This window comes from Meles meles, chromosome 8 (assembly GCF_922984935.1).
Source record: "Meles meles chromosome 8, mMelMel3.1 paternal haplotype, whole genome shotgun sequence".
NCBI lineage: Eukaryota > Metazoa > Chordata > Mammalia > Carnivora > Mustelidae > Meles > Meles meles.
The window spans coordinates 59,686,095-59,706,701 of record NC_060073.1 but is presented as its reverse complement, the minus strand read 5'-3'; the positions used below and the strand labels follow the sequence as shown (position 1 = coordinate 59,706,701).

At 39.4% G+C, this 20,607-nt stretch overlaps 1 protein-coding gene across 3 annotated transcripts in view; it reads right to left on the bottom strand.

Moving 5' to 3' along the window:
* Positions 1–20,607, bottom strand: part of RNF121 (ring finger protein 121) — an 81,577-nt gene that overhangs the window by 15,124 nt on the left and 45,846 nt on the right. For all 3 annotated transcript variants that reach the window (XM_046015330.1, XM_046015333.1, XM_046015331.1), the window contains 2 exons: positions 4,881–5,035; positions 1,864–1,971 (listed from right to left, as the gene is read on the bottom strand). In XM_046015330.1, the coding sequence (XP_045871286.1) occupies positions 1,864–1,971; positions 4,881–5,035 (263 nt within the window). The remainder of the gene's footprint in view (positions 1–1,863; positions 1,972–4,880; positions 5,036–20,607) is intronic.

Genomic DNA, 20,607 nt, shown 5'->3' with positions numbered 1-20,607 from the left:
GTACCAGGAACTGTATGTGTTTTCTTAAAGTTGTAAATTTCATTTATCTTAAAAAGTTGAGTGTATTCACCAATCTTGTAATATTTAACCCACTAGACATCATGATCTTATATCAATTAACCTGATTAGGAGCATAAAAATGGTCAATATTCTCAAATCTGTTTTCCTCCTTGTATAGCTTATGCAAGTAAAAATGAACTGTAATTACAGAATAATCATCTTTAATACAATGCAGAATCTTGAACTCACAACTCTGAGATCAAGAGTCGGACACCTAACTGACTAAGCCACTCATGCACCCTACAATGCAGAATCTTGATTTTTATTTTTTTAAGCACACAGATTAGGAAGCTACCTGGAAATATCTTGGTTTTCTTTGATGGGACTTGTTAGACTCTATGCTGATAAATTCCTATAAACATTTGTGGAGCCTATTTATGGTTTCAGCCTGTACTACTCCTGGAAGAAAGAATTCCAGGGGTATCCTCTCATTGTATAAAGTAAGGACTTACTCCTTTCAGTTTCAAAGAGACTCCTGCCTACAGTGCACTAGATTTAGGAAAGAGGCCAGTTGTCCTGACTTTAAATCTGAATCCTAAATCTCTAGCTTCAAGTGCCCAGCCCTAGGCTTAGGATGGCTCATGATTCACAGCCCATAGTCCCCATCACCTCAGCCAGGAGACCACATTTCCATTTTCTTCTGTCCCACTGACTCACTACACCCTACAGTCTCAGAGTCCAGGATTTCTCGGCTTTCTTGGCTTCTGCCTCAACTGCAAACAGGGGAATCTATATGCTGATATGAATCTTTTTGAAATCTTAGGACAATATGAAGCAACAGCCAGAATCTGACTCCTGGCAATGTATCCTTAGAAGCAACAATATTGAAAAACACCCTAAGTGCCCAACAATGGAGCAGAAGTTAAATGTCCACAGGTTAACTTTCTAAAAAACTGTTTCCTTTGAAGTCTGGTAAAAGTGGAATGTCCACTACATTACAGAGCAACAATGTGTTAAACATGACGCGAGACTAGTACACTGTAACTGAACTGGGAGATTCTTAAAACTGGCTGTGTTCCCAGGAAGGGGAAAGCTTCCAGGCCACCCATCTGTGTGGTTTCACTCCCTCATATCTCAGCCCTGAAGCTGCTCTGAGGGTCCTATGGATACCTCTGCTGTTTCCTGCCTGGTATGCTTCTAGGTGTTGCCAACTGTGTCACATGAGTTCAGCTGTCTAGTCCAGGGGTTGACAAACTTTTTGTGGAAAGGGCCAGATAGTAGATATTTTGCGTTTTGTGCCCCAAATAGTCTCTGTCACAGATACTCAACTCTGCTATTGTTACACTGCAAAAACAGCCATAAACTATGCATAAGCAAATGAGTGTGATGGTGTTCCAGTAAAAACTTCTTTTATTTTGTAAAAACAGGAGGTAGGCCAATTTGGTCCACAGGATAGTTTGCCAACCCCTAGTCTCCCTAAACATAAGACAACTCAGGTAAAGTGGACATCGCCATAAATAGTGAATGCATGGACAAGGAAAATGACTCTGATAGGGTTATGGGTAACTGGCTATAATCATTATTATGCTTACTTTTGTGACACTTTTCCATTAAAATATAGGTTCTTGGAAAACATAACCAATGATTTGGGACTCTAACTCTATATATCCAGACATTCCTTTCTCTTTGCCAGCATAAATCCTGGAGGGCTCACCTTCCCATTCCCCAAAGCCCAAGTCTCCTATCCTGGGTGCCACGGCCCCGTTGTTAATATTCACGACTTGGCTCAAGGAAGAAAGGTCATAATTCTTACCAGCCCCTCCTCCCCAAACACAAATAAAAACAAAAGCAAAGAGTACTTACTTGAATAATAAATTGAGACCAAAGAGGGTAAACATGACAGCCATGTAGCCAACAATGCCAGTGGCATAACTGATTTTATAGATCAACAGGAACCACTTATAAACCAACCTGGAGAAAGGAGAAAAAATTAGCATAGTTGACATGGAAACTTGCCTAGGGGCCTGTGGATTACCACAATCTCTTATTCTTACATCAATGGGGACATTAGGTTATTTGCTTAGGACTTACTAAGCAACTTCAGCTACTATTACAGACCTAGTCACTCCATTAATTGCAGAAATACCCCTGCACACCAGGGAGGAGCTAGTGCTTTCTATTTTCCTGTTCTCAGATCGAGGGAAGAAAAGAGAGCCTTAAAAGTTTTTAGCTTCAAACAAACGAAAAAGCATAGCTGACATTAGACAGCTATGCCCTCTCAGATTCAGATTAGCTGGATAAGAAAGTGAAAACTAGTAACTATATCTATGTTCAGATGGGAAGAGGTGGGGAAGGCCAGCTGTTCTTGTCAGGAAAGAGAATTCAAGGGAAGATGAAAAAGAGAATCAGCTATGGGCTCCCCCTCCCCTTTTAAGAAATACTTATTTATTTAAGTAATCATTATACCCATTGTGGGGCTTGAACTCACTACCCCCAGATCAAGAGTTGCATGCTCTTCTGACTGAGCCAACCAGGCCACCCAAGCTTTTCCTACTGGGAATGGTTAACCTGAATACTTCTTTGCTCCTATCTACAGGACAATTATGAAATGGTATCTAATGAATTTGCTTCTGAAATTATTTTCTTTCTGGAGAAGAAGGGATAAGAAAGGAGGCACTCAGAGAATACCTTTGAATGGATGTGTGTGATGGTGGTGGGGATGACATGGGGTGGGGTCATATAATGTTCTGAAGGAAGAGCAATGCTCTCTATAAGTCAGTGAAAGTAGTGTGAAATCAAGAACCAATACTCTATCTGGGGCGACAGCAAATGAGGAATTCACTTGAATAAACACCTCAGGCCTGTCTGGCTCCGAGACCAAGTTACTACCAAGTTTGATGGACCACAGAGAGGAAGCTTAGGTCCCTACCTAAGCAAGTGATGAGGAGTTCTCAGGCAAGGGAAAGGCCCCAAACATTTTGCAATGCTTGCTCTCAGAAACACAAAACTCCATTACCCAGGGTTTGCACTCATCAGACAAAAGTGAGGCAGTGGAAAGGATGTAGAATTTTTGGCAGAATCTAGAATAAGTGAGTTTTATTAGCTGGGTAATCCCAGGTAAATCAAATCACTACTCTAAGGCAAGTTTACTTATTTGTAAAATGAGGAAACCATGATACCTTCCTCAATGGATTGTACACAGCCCATTTCCTGGTATATATAATACATGCTCAATAAATCCTACATGAATAAGCGTGGATGTTTATGAAAGTGCTTTGAAATTATAAAGCACTACAAATGTTAGTTATTATCATCAAAAACCTCCCATGTCATAGACACAATTTCAGTCATTTTACCTATAAGCTAATATTGGTTGTTACTCTTTTTTTCTTTTTAAAGATTTTATGTATTTGTTTGACAGAGAGAGACACAGTGAGAGAGGGAACACAAGCAGGGGGAGTGGGAGAGGGAGAAGCAGGCCTCCCATGGAGCAAGGAGCCCGATGTGGGGCTAGATTGCAGGACCCCGGAATCATGACTCGAGACGAAGGCAGATGCTTAACGACTGAGCCACCCAGGCACCCGGGTTGTTACTGACTCTTAAAGTATATTTTTACACTTTTTCTTCATAGTTACCCTTTATGAGGGAGCAATTATTATCACATTTCTAGGGGTAAAAAGTTCAAGGCTCAGAAAAGTGAAGCCATACAGATCAGGTAATTAACTGGCAGGGCTAGAGTTTCCAATAATCCACAAGCATCTGGCTCCAGAGGCTCTATCTTCTATCATGGCCCTTAATGTAAACTACTTCTAAATCATGGAGGAACTTCTAAATCACTGACTTCACCTTGAAGATAAATTTTACCATGTACAAGGAAACTCAGAAGGTCAAAGTAAAACCTTACAGTGAAGCAGAACATAAAATGCATGGGAAAAAGAGCAACTTGCAACTTGGAAGCCTTTGGTTCTGGTAGTTACAACTTTGAGGCTGGCTACTTCCTCTGCTAGGCTCTCCTGGACCTGTACACACGTCTCTCACAGCACTTACCAACTGCACTGAAACAGCTGCTTTCTTGTCCATCTCCTCCATTAAACCGAGCATTCCTTGAGGGCAGGGACCATGTCTTATCCAGCTCTGTATCCCCAGCGCTCAGCACAGGGCCTGACACATAGCAGGTGCTTGTTGAATGAATGAATGAATGAGAAAATCTCTTTCTTTCTGTCAAGTACAGATCTTAAATGACCTCACAAGCTGGTTGGGAGGATCAAACTAGAAATGCATTTGGATAAAATACAAAGAATAATACAGGCAGGGGCTGTTCTATGACCAAAGAAGTACTGTTTGTTGAAAAATTGCAAATTTGCTGAGATTCATTCATTCAACAAAAATTCAAAGAGTAGGCTACTATGTGCCGGGCCCTCTGGTAGGGCCTGGATATACAGGGACAAACAAAATACATGTGGTTCCTGATCTCACAGTTATAGTTTAGTGGGGGAGACAGACAGTAAAAATTTTATGTTCTATGATGGAAAACTATAGGGCCTATGAAAGAGTCTAACAGAAAATCTTATTTAGAGATCAGAGAAGGGTTCACAAAAGAAAATAACATGATCCTCAGAATTTGCTTACTTATTTTGGTTGCTTTTAATATAAATAGATCTTGATATAAACTCTAAGGTAAGCTATAGAGAAATATTTTGGTGTTTTTAATCTGTGAAGGGGGGGTAGTTCTCCCAATCAGCTTGTTTTGGTGGGGGTCCATGCTAAATAATCTTAGCAAACAGAAATTATAACTTTTAGCCTAAACCCACCCCAAACCCATGCACTCCAACCCATTCACTTCAGGAAACCTAGCTCTTCCCCACTACCTAAACTCTCACCTTGGGGTTGTCTGTAGTAGTGGTTTCCGGGTGGCTCGGAAGGTGACAAAAGCTGTGACAGCAGAGAACAAGATCCAGATCACTAGGAACCTCCACCAGTGCAGCTTCACTGTGAAATAGAGGGGAACAACCCACATCTGAAAGAGGGTCACCATCTGAAACACAAACACAAGCACTTCAGCGCTAGCCAGCTCCCTCTGTGCTCCATCCGCAAGTCCACGGGGTATGTCGTGTGTTCCATTTTTCAGCCTGACCCTCTCCCAGATTTCCAATACTGGACAGAGGCACCACCTAGTGATCTAACTTAGAAACCTAGGACCATGCCTGACACCTCCCTTTCATCCCTCACCTATCTGTTGTACATATTCTTTCCTTTCCATCTGAGCCCTTGCTATCCCTTGCCTGGCTCACTACAATAACCTCTTTGTTAAATCTCCCTGCAGTCACCATCCCCCTCTCCAATCTATCCTTCCCAAGAGCACTGGGATGGCCCCTCTAACATACAGTCTTGAATGTGTCATTCCCCTGCTTACAACCTTCTAATAGTCCCCTGCATACAGGATAACACCCAACACCCTTCAACAGGCAATCAAATGCCCCACAATGTGCCCCAAACTATTATTTCAAGGTTGACCTTCTACTATTCCCCATGCCATTAGTTAGGTCATTCCCCTCAGGCTAAAACGTCCTTTCCACCTGCCTTTCTGCCTGATAGTATCACATCCAAGACACATGAAACCTTCGGTCTTCTTTCCAGGCAGAAAGAGTCATAACTTTCCAATGATCCAAAAGCACTTTCTTTTCTACCATCGTTGCTTATCTAGAGCATGATTCAAATTCATTCTCTGAATGTAAGCTCCTTGAGCGCAGTGACTAGGCCATATTCATCTGTTTCCTATGTGCTAGGAAACAGTCTAGTACACAACAGATCTTCGATAAACTTAGATACTTGAGAAGAAAGCAAAACTAGAACCCAAAAGTGAGGCACGTTTCTGCTGTAAAGAGGCACTTTCTTTTCTACCATCATTGCTTATCTAGAGCATGGTTCATATTAATTCTCTGAATGTAAGCTCCTTGAGAGCAGTGACTAGGCCATATTCACAGATCTTCAATCAACTTAGATACTTGAGAAGAATGCAGACCTAGAACCCAAAAGGGAGGCGTGTTTCTGCTGTAAAGAGGTCTCAGAACTCAGACCTGTCAGCTGAAGAGTTCCAATTCTAAGATTCTAAGTCAGAAGTTTGGACTGATCACCAGTTCTCTCCTCCCTGATGCCTCTTAACTCCCTCCACCAACCACCTTGCTTTCACTAGATGTCACTGTGCTCAGGTGAGTAGCAGGTGTTAAAAAAAAATAATTAATACTTAATGAGATGCTTTCTTCCTGATGTCATCAAAGGTAATGAAAGAACATTTAAAAAGGGCTGGGCATGGGGACAAGCTATAGAGAGGAAAATGGTGGCTAGTTTCCTAAAGTTCCATAGTGGAGAAAACTTGAGAAAGTATTTACTTGGGGATTTCTAGACCAGTGCTACCTAATCAAAATATAATGGGATTCACATAAGTAATTTTAAGTTTTCTAGTAGCGACATTGGGTGGCTCAGTGGATTAAGCCGCTGCCTTCGGCTCGGGTCATGATCTCAGGGTCCTGGGATCGAGCCCCGCGTCGGGCTCTCTGCTCTGTGGGGAGCCTGCTTCCTCCTCTCTCTCTGCCTGCCTCTCTGCCTACTTGTGCTCTCTCTCTGTCAAATAAATAAAATAAAATCTTTAAAAAAAAAAAAAAAAAAAAAAAAAAAAAAAAAAAAAAAGTAAAAAAGAAACGCTGGTATTATTTTTAAGGATTTAATTTATTTATTTGAGAGAGAGCAAGCAAACAGGGAGGAGCAGAGGGAGAGGGAGAAGCAGACTCCATGCTGAGCACAAAGCCCAATGTGGGGCTCAGGCTCATGACCCCGAGATCATGACCTGAGCCAAAATCAAGAGTCAGATGCTTAACTGACTGAGCCACCCAGGTGCCCCCAGATGATATTAATTTAAATAACATATTTTATTTTATCCAATATATCCAAAATATTATCATCCAACATTTACTTAATATTAAAACTTATGAAATATTTTTACTATTTTTTGGACGGAGGCTTTGAAATCTGATGTGTACCTTATATTTATGGCATACCTCAAGAGAGACCAGTCACATTTCAAGTGCTCAACAGCCATATGGTAATGGTGGTTCCCATACTGGATTAGTGCAGCTTAGAGCATCTTTTTAGCATTTAGGTCTCTCCTGTAGCTTCTAACAGACTGCTCTGTGGCAAAAAAAAGGCCTTAGTGTTTTAGTGTTATTTTACTAAATAACAAATAATTTACTAAATAATAAATAACACTGAGAGGAGAATGGTGAACAGATACCACTTTGCTTTAAAGCTTACAGATTTCTGTGCTCAATGGTGCTGGCTAATGGTCAGTGAACAATGTGTCTCAGTACCTGTTCTACTGCTCAGGAACCCCCCAGCTGACTCTACAAATGATATCTTAAAATATCCCGATATGAAAAGTGTGGGAGCACTGAGATGTACTAACAAATGACTAACCAAATAACACTCCAGGTAACATTACTGGCGATAATGCGAGGAGACCAGGAAAGGACATCATAACAAACCACACATTATTTAAGCAAGAGGATAAGGGCTCAGTTGGTTAAGTGTCCAACTCCTGATTTCGGCTCAGGTCATGATCTTGGGGCTGTGTGATCAAGGCCCATGTTGGGCTCTGTGCTCAGCAGGGGAGTCTGCCTGGGATTCTCTCTCTCTCTCTCCCCCTCCCCCTATGTACTCTCTCGATAAATAAATTTTTAAAAAATCTTTAAAAAAAGTACTTTAAATTAGGGAATAAGAGACAACCAGAATCGTGATATTCAGAGGCAGTAAATAAATGGTGGTAAGATGTGGAAAGAAGAGCTGCAGGGTCTTTAGCCTTCACATGGTTAGCTTACAAAACAGCAGGCCCAGAGACTATAGAAGAACTAAATTACAGAGTCTGATTTATATTGTCTTCTCGGCGGGGGGAGGATTCCTGGTCTCCTTCTAGCTTTTCCAAAAACTTGGCTGTTGCCAAAAACAAAACAAAAACAAACAAACAAAAAATAAAACAATAACAACAACAAAAACTCCAGTCTATCCCCTACTAGCCTTTTCCCCACTCCAATCAATAGCATGTTCTAAGAAGGAATCTAGTAAACATAATTTATCTCTGCATGAGCTGTAGCTCTGCTTACTTTGGGTGCAGCAAGAGGCAAAAGACCTGGATTCTATTCTGGGTTGAATAAAGGCATAATCAGGAGTAGGCATCAGTGTAAAAGGAATGAAAAAATCTTCCCTTGCTTTGTAACTCTGAGGCCTAAAACTTAAAGGCTATAAAGCTACTCAACTCATATCATGAAAGAGAAAGACAAAATAGGAAAGAAAAGGAAGAAGGAAGGAAGGAAAAGAGGGAGGAATTTAGGGTTACATTCTTTCAAACCAGATAGCCAATTAGAAGCCCAAAAGACCTAGATTCTAGTTCTGTGTGCTTCCAACTCACTGGGTCACTCTAAAGAGGTCCTTCCTCCTTGTGGGGAAGGTTTGACTTGATTTTTCAAGCCCCTTCAAGTTCTAATATGCTAAGGTTCTATTAAGCAGCCATGTAACTAGGAGAGCGAAGGCAGTGCTCATTCACTTGTACACTGAATATTTATTTTGCATTTAATGGAAAGAATGCAGAAATAAACATGACCCCTAGTCCTTGTCCTCAAGGAACTAACAGTCCAGGGGTGCCTGGGTGGCTCAGTCGTTAAGCATCTGCCTTCAATTCAGGGCATGATCTCAGGGTCCTGGGATCAGAGCAGGAAGCCTGCTTCTCCCTCTCCCACTTCCCCTGCTTGTATTCCCTCTCTCACTCTCTCTCTGTCAAATAAATAAAATCTTAAAAAAAAAAGGAGCTAACAGTCCAGCAGCAGGAGAAAAATAGAAATCAAACCCAAACCTTTTAATTTAATGATTCTATTAATCTTTAGATTTAAAAAAAAATTTTTAAATTTTTTTTGTTTTTTGTTTTTGTTTGTTTGTTTTAGGTAGGCTCCAGGCCCAGCACAGAGCCCAGTATGGGGCTTGACTTCATGATGCTGAGATCAAGACCTGAGATGAGATCAAGAGGGGATGCTTAACCAACTGAGCCACCCAGGCACCCCTAAATATTTTATTTTTAAGTAATTTCTACACCCAATGTGGGGCTCAAACCCACAAACCAATGGAGCCAGCCAGGCATCCCTCTTTAGATGTTTTTTAGAAGTTTAAATAGAAACCATTAAAGAATGAATAAACCAAGTAGAATGATATAGTAAAATGACTGGACATTTTAGAATTAATGAGATTTAGATATGAATCCCAATACAACTATTTACTGTATTAGCTTAGGGAATTCATTTAACCATGATAAGCCTAAATTTCCCCAACTATAAAAGAGGATTAACAGTATCTACTCTCAAAAGATTGTATAGATTAAGTGAATTAATGCATGGAAAGCTCTCAGAACAATGCCTAACAATGTAAGCATTTAATATAATGTAATAAATATAATGCAAATAGTCAATATAATAGCTCTTTTATATAAAAAAAGCAGAGTGCATAATTCACAGTAAGCATTCAGTAAATGAGAGCTCTTATTAGGTCCTCACATGATCAAAACTGCATAAAGTCAAATGTAATAAGGGAGCAAAGAATGCAAAAAGGCAAACAAAATAATCAACATATTGAAAGTGGTGGGGTTATAATGAGAGAGAGATAAAGAAAAAGATCAATGAAACCAAAAGTTGATTGCTTAACAAGATTAAAGAAACAATAAACTTTTAGCCAGACACAAGAGAAAAAGACGACACAAAATTAGAAACAAAAAAAGAAGTTAACAACCGATACCATATAAATACAAAGAACTATAAGAAACTACTACAAAGGGGCGCCTGGGTGGCTCAGTGGGTTAAAGCCTCTGCCCTCGGCTCAGGTCATGATCCCAGAATCCTGGGATTGAGCCCTGCATCGGGCTCTCTGCTCCGCAGGGAGCCTGCTTCCTCCTCTCTCTGCCTGCCTCTCTGCCTAATGTGATTTCTCTTTGTCAAATAAATAAAAAAAAAAAAAAAAAAAGAAACTACTACAAAAAATTTTATACCAAAAATTTGGACAACCTATAAGAATTAGATAAATTCCTAGAAACATATAATCTTTCAAAACTGAATCTGGCAGAAACAGAAAATCTGAGCAGATTACTAGTAATGAAATTGAATCAGTAATCAAAAACCTCCCAACAAACAAAAGTCCCCTACCAGATGGCTTCACAGAGAGTCCTACCATTTAAAGAAGAGTTAATACCAATTCTCCTCAAACTATTTGAAAAAGAAGAAAAGAAAGAAAAGGAAAAAGAAAAGAAAAGGAAGGAAAGCTTCCAAATACAATCTATGAGGCCAGCCTTACCGTGATACAAAACCACACAGACACTACAAGAAAACAAACAAAAACCCAAACAAACAAACAAAATACCTACAGGCCAGAATCAGGCATACACATAGATGCAAAACCCTCAACAAAATATTAGCAAACCATATCAACAAACATTAAAAGGATAATGCATCATGAGCTGGTGGGACTTACTCTAGGGATGCAAGGATGATTCAATATTCAGAAATCATATTCCACATTAACAAAATGAAGGATAAAAATCATGCAATTATCACAATAGATGCAGAAACAGCATTTGACAAAATAATATCCATTCATGATACAAACTCAACAAAGTAGAGGTAGAGAAAATATACCTCAACATAATAAAGGCTGCATGAGAAAAACCCACAGTCAACATCATACTCAACGGAGAAAAACCAAAAGTTTTTCCTCTATGATCAGGAAGAAGACAAGAATGTCCACTCTTGCCACTTTTATTCAACACAGTATTGGAAGTCCTAGCCACAGCAATCAGTCAAGAAAAAGAAACAGAAGGCATCCAAATTGATAAGAAAGAAGTTAAACTTTTACTGTTTGCAGATGACATACCAGTATACATAGAAAACCCTAAAGATTTCACCAAAAAGTTTTCAGATTTCAGATAGAAGATATCACCTATATTAGAAATAATATATGCATTCAGTAAAGTTTCAGGATACAAAATTCATTTATAGGACTCTCTTGCACTTCTTATACATTAAAAACGAAGTAGCAGAAAGAGAAAATCAGAAAAAATTCCATTTGCAACTGTACCCAAAAGAGTAAGATACCCAGGAATAAACTTAACTGAGGAGGTCAAAGACCAATACTCTGTAAACTGTAAGAGACTGATGAAAGAAACTACAGATGACACAAATGGAAAGATATTTCATGCTCATGGATTGGAAGAATTAATATTATTAAAGTGTCCATACCACCCACAGCAATCTATCGATTCAATGTAATCCCTACCAAAACACCAACAGCATTTCTCGCAAAATTACTAAAATTTGTATGGAACTGCCAAGACCCCAAAGTGCCAAAGCAATCTTGAGAAAGAAAAGCAAAGCTAGAGGCTTCATAACGCCAGGTTTCAAGATATACTACAAAGCTATACTAATCAAAACAGTATGGCACTGGCACAAAAACAGACACATAAATTATTCCAATTTTGGTATACGTGCTGCCAAAATAAGCACAGTAGATACATAAATCAACAGAACATAAAAAAGAGTTCAAAAATAAACCCATGTTTATATGGGCAATTAATCTAAAACAAAGGAGGCAAGAATATACAAAGATAGTTTTTTCAATAATTGGCACTGGGAACACTGGACAGCTGCACGCACAAGAATGAAACTGGACCACTTAAACTATACACAAAAATTAACATAAAATGGGGCCCCTGGGTGGCTCAGTGGGTTAAAGCCTCTGCCTTCGGCTCAGGTCATGATCCCAGGGTCCTGGGATCAAGCTCTGCATCTGGCTCTCTGCTCAGTGGGGAGCCTGCTTCCTCCTCTCTCTCTGCCTACTTGTGATCTCTGTCTGTCAGATAAATAAATAAAACCTTTAAAAAAATTAATGCAAAATGGATTAAAGACCTACATAAAACTCCTAAAAGAAAACATAGTAATTTTTTTGACATTGGCTTTAGCAGCATTTTTCTAGATAGGTCTCTTAAGCCAAGAGAAACAAAAGCAAAATTAAACTCTTTGGACTACACCAAAATAAAAAGATTCTGTAGAGCTGCACTTGGTGGCTCAGTCAGTTAAGTGTCCAACCGTTGGTTTCAGCTCAGGTCATGATCTTAGGGTCCTAGGATCAAGCCCCATGTCAGGCTCTGCACTCAGCACAGAGTCTCTGCTGGAGACTCTCTCTCTCTGTCCCCCTCCCTCTGCTCCTGCCCCTGCTTGCTCTCTCTAAAATAAATAAATGAAATCTTAAAAAAAAAAAAGCTTCTGTAGAGCAAATAAAACCATCAACAAAATAAAAAGGCAATCTACTAAATGGGAGACAGTATTTGCAAATGATATATCCAATAAGGGGTTAATATTCAAAATACATAAAGCACTTCTACAACTCAAACAGCAAAAAACAAATAATCTGATTAAAAATGGGCAGAAGACATGAACTTCTTCTAAAGAAGACATACATGAAAAGATGTTCTACATCACTAATCATAAATGCAAATTAAAACCACAATGACATATCATCACATGCCTGTCAGAATGGTTAAATCAAAGACATGAGAAATGAGAAGTGTTAGCAAGGATAAAAAGAAAAAGGAACCCTGTGCACTGTTGGTGAAATGTAAACTGGTGCAGCTACTATGGAAAACAGTATGGAGGTTCCTCAAAAACTTAAAAATAGAACTACCAGTAATTCCACTATTAGGTATTTACCCAAAGAGAACTGAAACACTAATTTGAAAAGATATATGCACCCTTATGTTTACTACAGTATTATTTACAGTTGTCAAGATATAGAAGGAACACAAGTGTCCATCAGATAAATGGATAAAGAAAATGTGGTTTATACATACAATGGAATATTACTCAGCCATAAAAATGGGAAACCTTGCCATTTGTGACAATATGGATAGACCCAGAGGGTATTATGCTAGGTGAATTCAAACAGAGAAAGACAAATACTATATGATTTTACTTACATGTGGAATAAAAAAAATAAAACATACGAACAAACAAACAGCAGAAACAGACCCATAAATAGAACCAACTGAAGACTGTCGGGGGAAATGTGATAGGGGGAAAGGCAAACGGATGAAAGTGAGTAGGAGATACAGAACACCAGTTATGGAAAGAGTAAGTCACGGGGATAAAATGTACACCATATATAGTGGTGGGGAATATAGTAAATGGTATTGTAATATTGTATGGTCACACACTTGGGATAAGCATGGCATAACATATAGATCTGTTGAGTCAATATGTTGTACACCTAAAACTGATGTAAAATCATGTACCAACTACACTTCAATTTAAAAAAAAAAATCACCAAAACTTCCAGGGGGAAATATGTGGTGGGGTTATTGCAATTTCTTTATAAAGTTTAGTTTGTCCTTTCCAGAAAAAATAAATGATCTAAAACACAAACCAAGGATTTAAGGTCACCTTCAGGTACCTGGACACACTCCATTAGGTAGGCGTAAAAGCCAGATTCTGTTCAGGGTCTAGAAAGCAGTGCCTGACCAGGGGCCAAGCAGAGGGCAAGTGAATGGAATAGCTTCCCACGTGAAAACTGGTAAGTTACAACTTGCCCTAATTTCTTTATTTCTACTGCAGTATTTATTATCATTCTGCTTAATAAGTAAATTGAAGCTTCTTCATTAAGGAAGGCATTTTTAGTGGCAAGCTTGGCAATTTGTAAATTGCTGAAAATTACCTAAGATTTTCAGAACAATGTCAGGGACGCTGGTGCCATCTGCTGGCAACACGTTAGGCAGCCACATTAAGTTCAATAATTTGCTCAAGTGTTTGTGCCTGATGCTGTCTCAAAGTAATGGGAAGCTTTGGCCCTAACTTTACTCCCAGGATTTGGGATGGTGAGACAAATACATAAACTGAGCAGCCGTCAAGTACAAGCGGTGTAGCATTAAGTACTGACATGAGAGTTCAGAGGAAAGACAGCAGTGTGAGCAGAAGCCATCAAGGAAGACTGCCTAAAAGCGGCAGAACTCTGGCTGGTTCTGAGGGGGCTTAGATTTGGCCAGCTGAAGGGGGAAACTGCAAGCCATTCGCCTTTCTTCCCCTGAGTCTACAAATACAAAGCTGAAGTGAAGACTAGCCTGAAACTTGTTCACTGATTCATTCTGCAAACATTTACGTAGGGACTATCCCAGCTTCTCTGATCCAGAAAGTTAAGAATAGATGCATGCTACCTTATCTCTCCATAAGACTATACAGCTGAAATGTTATATTTCATATATATTCATATATATATTCATATATATTTCATATATAAATGAAATATTAGGTACTGACAATAAGAGCTAGACTGTATTTAAATAGACTGTCTTTTAGATTTTTTTCACCTCAGAAACTGTAATTCATGAAAAACCAGAAAAGAAGTCCCATATCACATCCTCCCCAGAGCACCAGCTCCCCTGCTGGTCTGCTCACACTTGGCACTTTTGTCTTTCAGGGTTCTCACCACTGCTGTATTGTCCTATGTTGTGGGGGCAGTAATCACCCACCAAGTTTGGCTGAAAAGGAAAATAAAGGATGAACTGAAAACTGCATGTCCAGCTAGTAGAGCAAAGTAAGAGACTCACAGCTAACAGAACAATCAGTTTGGGAAAAAATACTGATAAATGGACAGAGGTCAACTGAAGGAAGGTGTTTAGGATATGTTTCACAGCTCTGGTCAATATTTTCGTGAATAATTTAGTTGAAAATACAAAAGGATCTGCTTACCAAACTGTGGACAGCAAAAAGTTTAGGAGCTGGAGAGAACAAGGTAGCCAACACAGAACACAGAAGCAGCAAGATAAAAAATGAATAAAGTCTGTTTCTAGAGTTCTTCTAGCTCTAACACTGTATGAGTTACTAAGCTGAAATGAAGAACCAAAACTATATGAGGAAACCCAACCAACTACCCAAGTATAGAATGGAAAATGAATGGCTTAATAGCAGTTTATGTGAAACAGATCTAGGGGTCTCAGTTGACCACAAATTGCCAGGGAATATATGCCAGCAGGGCCATTGACAAAAAAGCTAAGGCAACCTATGCTGCTTAACTAGGAATATGCCCAGAATGAAGGAGGCAGCAGTTCTACTGTTCTCTGCTCTGTCAAAGCATTCTTAGGGCTCTACAATTAAGTCTCAGGTCCACTCTGTACAAAGAACATTGACAAAGAAACATGGCCATAAGAGAGCAGCCGGAATTACAAAGGGTCTAGAAACCAAGTTACATAATGAACAGCTGAAGGCCCTAGGACAACAGATCTGGAGAACTCCAGGGAGGCATAGATGCTACCTTCAGTTATCTGAAGACTGTCCAGAGGCCCAGTAAGGAGATATATGCAGTGTAGTTCTTGTGACCAAGTGTGACCCCACATATTGCTAGAATACTCTACAGGGCAGAAACTTGGGTTTTCAATTCCCCCCATCATACCCCTAGCAAATAGTCGACATTATTACATGAGGCAGACCATTCCACTGCTAACAGATGTGCTAGATAATTCTTCCCTGATGCTGACCTGAAAAATCTGCCTTTGTGCACCCTCTGCCTCTGGGTCCAACTATGGTCTTTCAGAGAGGCACACAGTACATTTACTTCCTGTTTCTTATGACTACTCTTCTAATACCTAGAATTTTGTCTTTCCCCCCAAGTCATCTTCTCTCCAGGCAAGAGTCAGCCAAGTAATAATTTAACAAACACTTAGTGAGCCCTTATTGGACATCATAAGAACTTGGACATCTGCTTAAGAACTGCAGAATCCAGAGATAAAAAACTAAACCTCCTCAAGAACTTAAGACTACCAAGGAGAAAAAAAAAACAATTATAATGCAATATGATAAGTGCTATAAAGGAGTAAGCCCTGGTAGCCAAGAAAGCGGAGGAGAGGCTTTCAGTCCACAAGGCTTCCTGAAGAAAGCAACCTTTGACCTCTGTCCTGATGGCCTAGTAGATGTAAGCAAAAGCATCATGATAAGTGAGTGTTCAGGATAAGGGAACATGGTATTTCTGACGAAGTACAAATAAGGAGGGAGGTGTGAGAAATGAGCCTAGAGAGCAGGCAAGACTCAGAGAAGGCTGATGGATGCATTACACATACAGAAGTTTTGATTATAGTCTGGGAGAAAAGTTTTTCTTTTGGATAGAAAGTGGGTTACCATCCTTTACCATCTTAGACGGTATTCTCTAGTCACATTTCAGTAACCCTCTTAATGTGTTGGTCTAAGAAAAATCTATAGTAAAGATTTCTAGGTAGGAGATTTTGCCACTCATCCATTCCACAAGGGAACAGCAGTTCAGGGGATAGGATAGGAGCTGGAAAAGATACGGTTTTTGGTAACAGAGATGATGAAAGCTTCCCCTTGGAGATCTTTAAAAATAGGACAGATACTTTTCCAGGCATAAACTTATTCCTTCCCCTAAAATCCCTGCGGGAGCTAAGAAACAAGTAATATTAGACTCTGAACAGATGATGAAAACTGTGTGACAGAGAAGCTAAAAAGCAAGCTGGGCCTAGGCTAGGTTTCCAATCCAGATCTTTTGTCTCCCAAGTCCTGCCTCCCTGGCACCATTCACTTCTGAGTTTGTGATAAAACCCTGGAAAAGCTGAGGAAGCGATATAATGTAGACATTAAAGGGGTAGAGAAGGACAGACCTGGTCAAAAGTCACTGAAGAAGGAAATGTCAGGGGAGTTAAAAACAGAAATGTCCATGGCAGAAACTAACAATTTCCTGGAGCTTTTGAGAAACCTCAAAAAATGGCTGAGTGCTCATATGAGAAGAGCACTTAACCAAGAATCAGATTTTGGATTTATGTCCAGCTCCCCAATTTAATGGTTATGTATTCTCAACAAGTCTCTGCAGTGTTTTGCACTTTGGTTTACTACTCTGAACAATGGAGTTATATTCCTATCCTGACCACCATATAAAGCCACTGTGAGGTTCCACTGAGATATCAGACAAGAAAAGTTATTTTTTTTTAAATATCAACAAGTTGCAACTATAAGCAGCTTAAGGTATTACTACTGTTGTTATTACTGAAAAGAACAGTAACCTGAATTTTATTTTATTTTTTTTTAAGATTTTATTTACTTATTTGACAGAGAATGATCACAAATAGGCAGAGAGGCAGGCAGAGAGAGAGGGAAGCAGGCTCCCTGCTGAGCAGAGAGCCCCATGCAGGGCTCGATCCCAGGACCCTAAGACCATGACCTGAGCCGAAGGCAGAGGCTTTAACCCACTGAACCACCCAGGTACCCCCTGAATTTTAAATATAGAAAACAGCAGGACCTTTTGCTCCTAAATAGCAGTTAATTTAGACAAAGTTGTTTTAACGTGAAGGATGGACAAATATTTGGCTATCCAAAGTACCAAAGTACTGTGATACTTTTCACAGTAAAACCAGTGGACTCGTATACTTGCTCATAATCAGCCTAATGGCTGGCAGCATCCATGCTGCTCTCTTGCCAGTGCTTCTCATAAGGGGTGGATTTCCTCCCCAGGGGACATTTGATGAAGTCTGGACAAATTTTTGGCTATCATGATCAGGAAAAGCGATGCTAGTAGCATCTAGCAGGTAGAGGCCAGGTGTGCTGCTAAACATCCTCCAGTGCACATGACAGTCCCCCATGAAAATGAAGAAGCATCTGGCCCAAAATATGAATAGTCTCCCTATTGAGAGACTGGTCTAGGAGAATAGAACTAGTGTTTTTCCACTCAGGGTTCATGTGTGCCCACTGAAAGGCTGGGTTGCCAACTAGTATGAGGGAAAAACAGAAAATTTCATTCAGTCTGAGAGAAACAGCCTTATCAATTAATTCCATCATTTCTCAGCATGCCCGTAAGAAGCATTTTTTTTTTTAAAGCTCTGATAGCTAATCTCAAACAGTTCATGTTTCCACTACCTGATAATCATCCCAGTGTCTCTCCTTTACACAACATTCTCTAAGGAGCCATTTGCTTTGATTCTTTTTTATTCCCATTCTTCACTCTGTAGACATTTAATGTGTTTAATATATATATTTTTTGTATCTGTTCTTACAAACTTTATTTTTTGTGCATGCATTTTGATTTATTAGTTGGCACTGTATCTTTCTGTTTCTTACTTTTTAGATCCACAAGTTGTTACAGGTAAATCTAATGTGTTGCTTTAACTGCAATGCAGAGTCCTGATATGCAGCCACCACATTTTACCTATTTATTCAGATACAAATACCCAGACTGCCTCCAACTCTTCAATTAACTGCCATAATTAACATGTAAATCAATATCTTCTCACAGGTCCCTTTAGGATATGTCACAAGATATGTATATATTCCATCTGACTGAATACTCCCAGGCTGCTCTCCATAATACCTGCCCCATCTTCATACCTACAAAGAACAGACAAAAGTTCCTAAAGCCTCTGATCCCTGCCAGCAGTTGGACATATCTAGCTTGTTAGTCTAGAATATCAATTATCATCAGTTTTAATTATAGCTTATCTCCTATTCTGCTATCAGTTAACTTTGCCTATCCTACCCTTTACAGAACAAGTCCCCTTAATCCCCTTATTTGTTTATTTATTTAAAGACAGACACAGCAGGGTGGGAAGGGCAGATAGAGAGAGGGAGAGAGAATCCCAAGTAGACTCCACGCCCAGCATGGAGTCTGACATGGGGGCCTCAACCCCACAACCACAAACCAAGACAAACTCGAGTCAGGTACTTAATCGACTGAGCCACCCAGGCACCACCCTTAATCTTAAATAATCAAATTTATCAAAATTTTATCTTATTTATCCACATAATTTTTATTAACTTCATAGTTTTGCCTTTCATAATTAGATCTTTAATCTATCCTTAGTCCCCTTCGTATGGTATGTGATACAGGAATCTAGTTTTAATATTTCTCCATTTGGTGAGCCAATCTTCTCAATACAATCTACTTAACAATGAATATTTCCTTCACTGATCGGTGGTTACACTTTTATTATCTTTTTCTTTTTTCTTTTTAAGATTTATTTATTTGAGAGAGAGAGGGAGAATGAGTAGGAGGGGCAAAAGGGTAGAGAATCTCAAGTAGAGTCTGGGCTGAGTACAGAGCCTGACACAGGGCTCAATATCACAACCCTGAGATCATGATCTGAAATCATGCCCTGAGCTGAAGCCAAGACTTAGATACTTACCTGACTGAGCCACCCAGGCTCCCCCACACTCTTATTGTATATTAAGGTCCTATTATACAGGGATCTGTCTCTGAGATCTTTACTCTGTTCTGTTGGTCTATTTGTCTATTCTTATGGTATATCTTACTATTTGAAAAGTCTGTGTCTTGGGAATTGCTTTCCTCCTCGCTTTTAAATTTCAAGTAGAGGGGGGAAATGAGTTAATCAGAATCTCTAATGAATATTCCCATCATTAGTCATGCATGGACCACTTTTAATTTTTAAAAATTACTTTTAATTGTGCTACAAACTCACAAAATTTACCATCTTAACCATTTTCAAAAGTATGGTTCGGCAGTGCTAAGTAATATTCCCACTGCTTTGTAACAGATATCCAGAACTTTTTCATCTTACAAAACTGAGACACTTCTATGCCCTTTAAATAACAAGTCCCCACTTCCCACCTCTGCCCCAGCTCCTGATAACCACCATCCTACTTTCTGTTTCTGTGAATCAGACTACTCTAGGTACCTCATATAAGTGGAAGACAAAAAGCATTTGTCATTTTCTGACTGGCTTATTTCACTACACATAATGTTCTGAAGGACCACCATGTTGAAGCATATAACAAAATTTCCTTCCTTTTTAAGTTAAATTATTTTTAATAATATGATAACTACTAAACCCATCACTCAACATAAAAACTGGAACATCTAAAACTACTTATATCTAGCTATTTGCTCCTCTCTAGCCTATCCTCCATCTTCCATCCAACATCACCCTTACCCTGCATCTTGATTTTATCATTCCCTTGCTTCTTAAAATACAGTTATATTATGCATACTCTTTAGTTTTCATTGTTTTTAGCTTTCTATGAAAGGTACCAAGTTATGAGCAGCCTTCTGAATCTTTTTTCACTCAATATTAAATTGCTAAGAGTATCCTTACCATTACTTTTAAGTACAGTTAATAATTTTTTGTGTTGTTTTATATATTTCATGTTGTATGTATGGTTTTATAAGTTACATAATATTCCATTGGGTGAATACAACAAAACTTAACTTATCCAGTCACCTATACTTGGGTATTGAGTCATTTTTAAGTTTTTGCTATTACAAATAATGCTGTTATGGAAATTCTGGTACATCTTCCTAGTGTGTATATGCAAAACTCCAAGATCAAAATGAAGAGGCAGGGGCGCCTGGGTGGCTCAGTGGGTTAAAGCCTCTGCCTTCGGCTCAGGTCATGATCCCAGGGTCCTGGGATTGAGCCCCACATCTGGCTCTCTGCTCCTCGGAGATCCTGCTTCCTCCTCTCTCTGTCTGCCTCCCTGCCTACCTGTGATCTGTCTCTCTCTCTGTCAAATAAATACGTAAAAT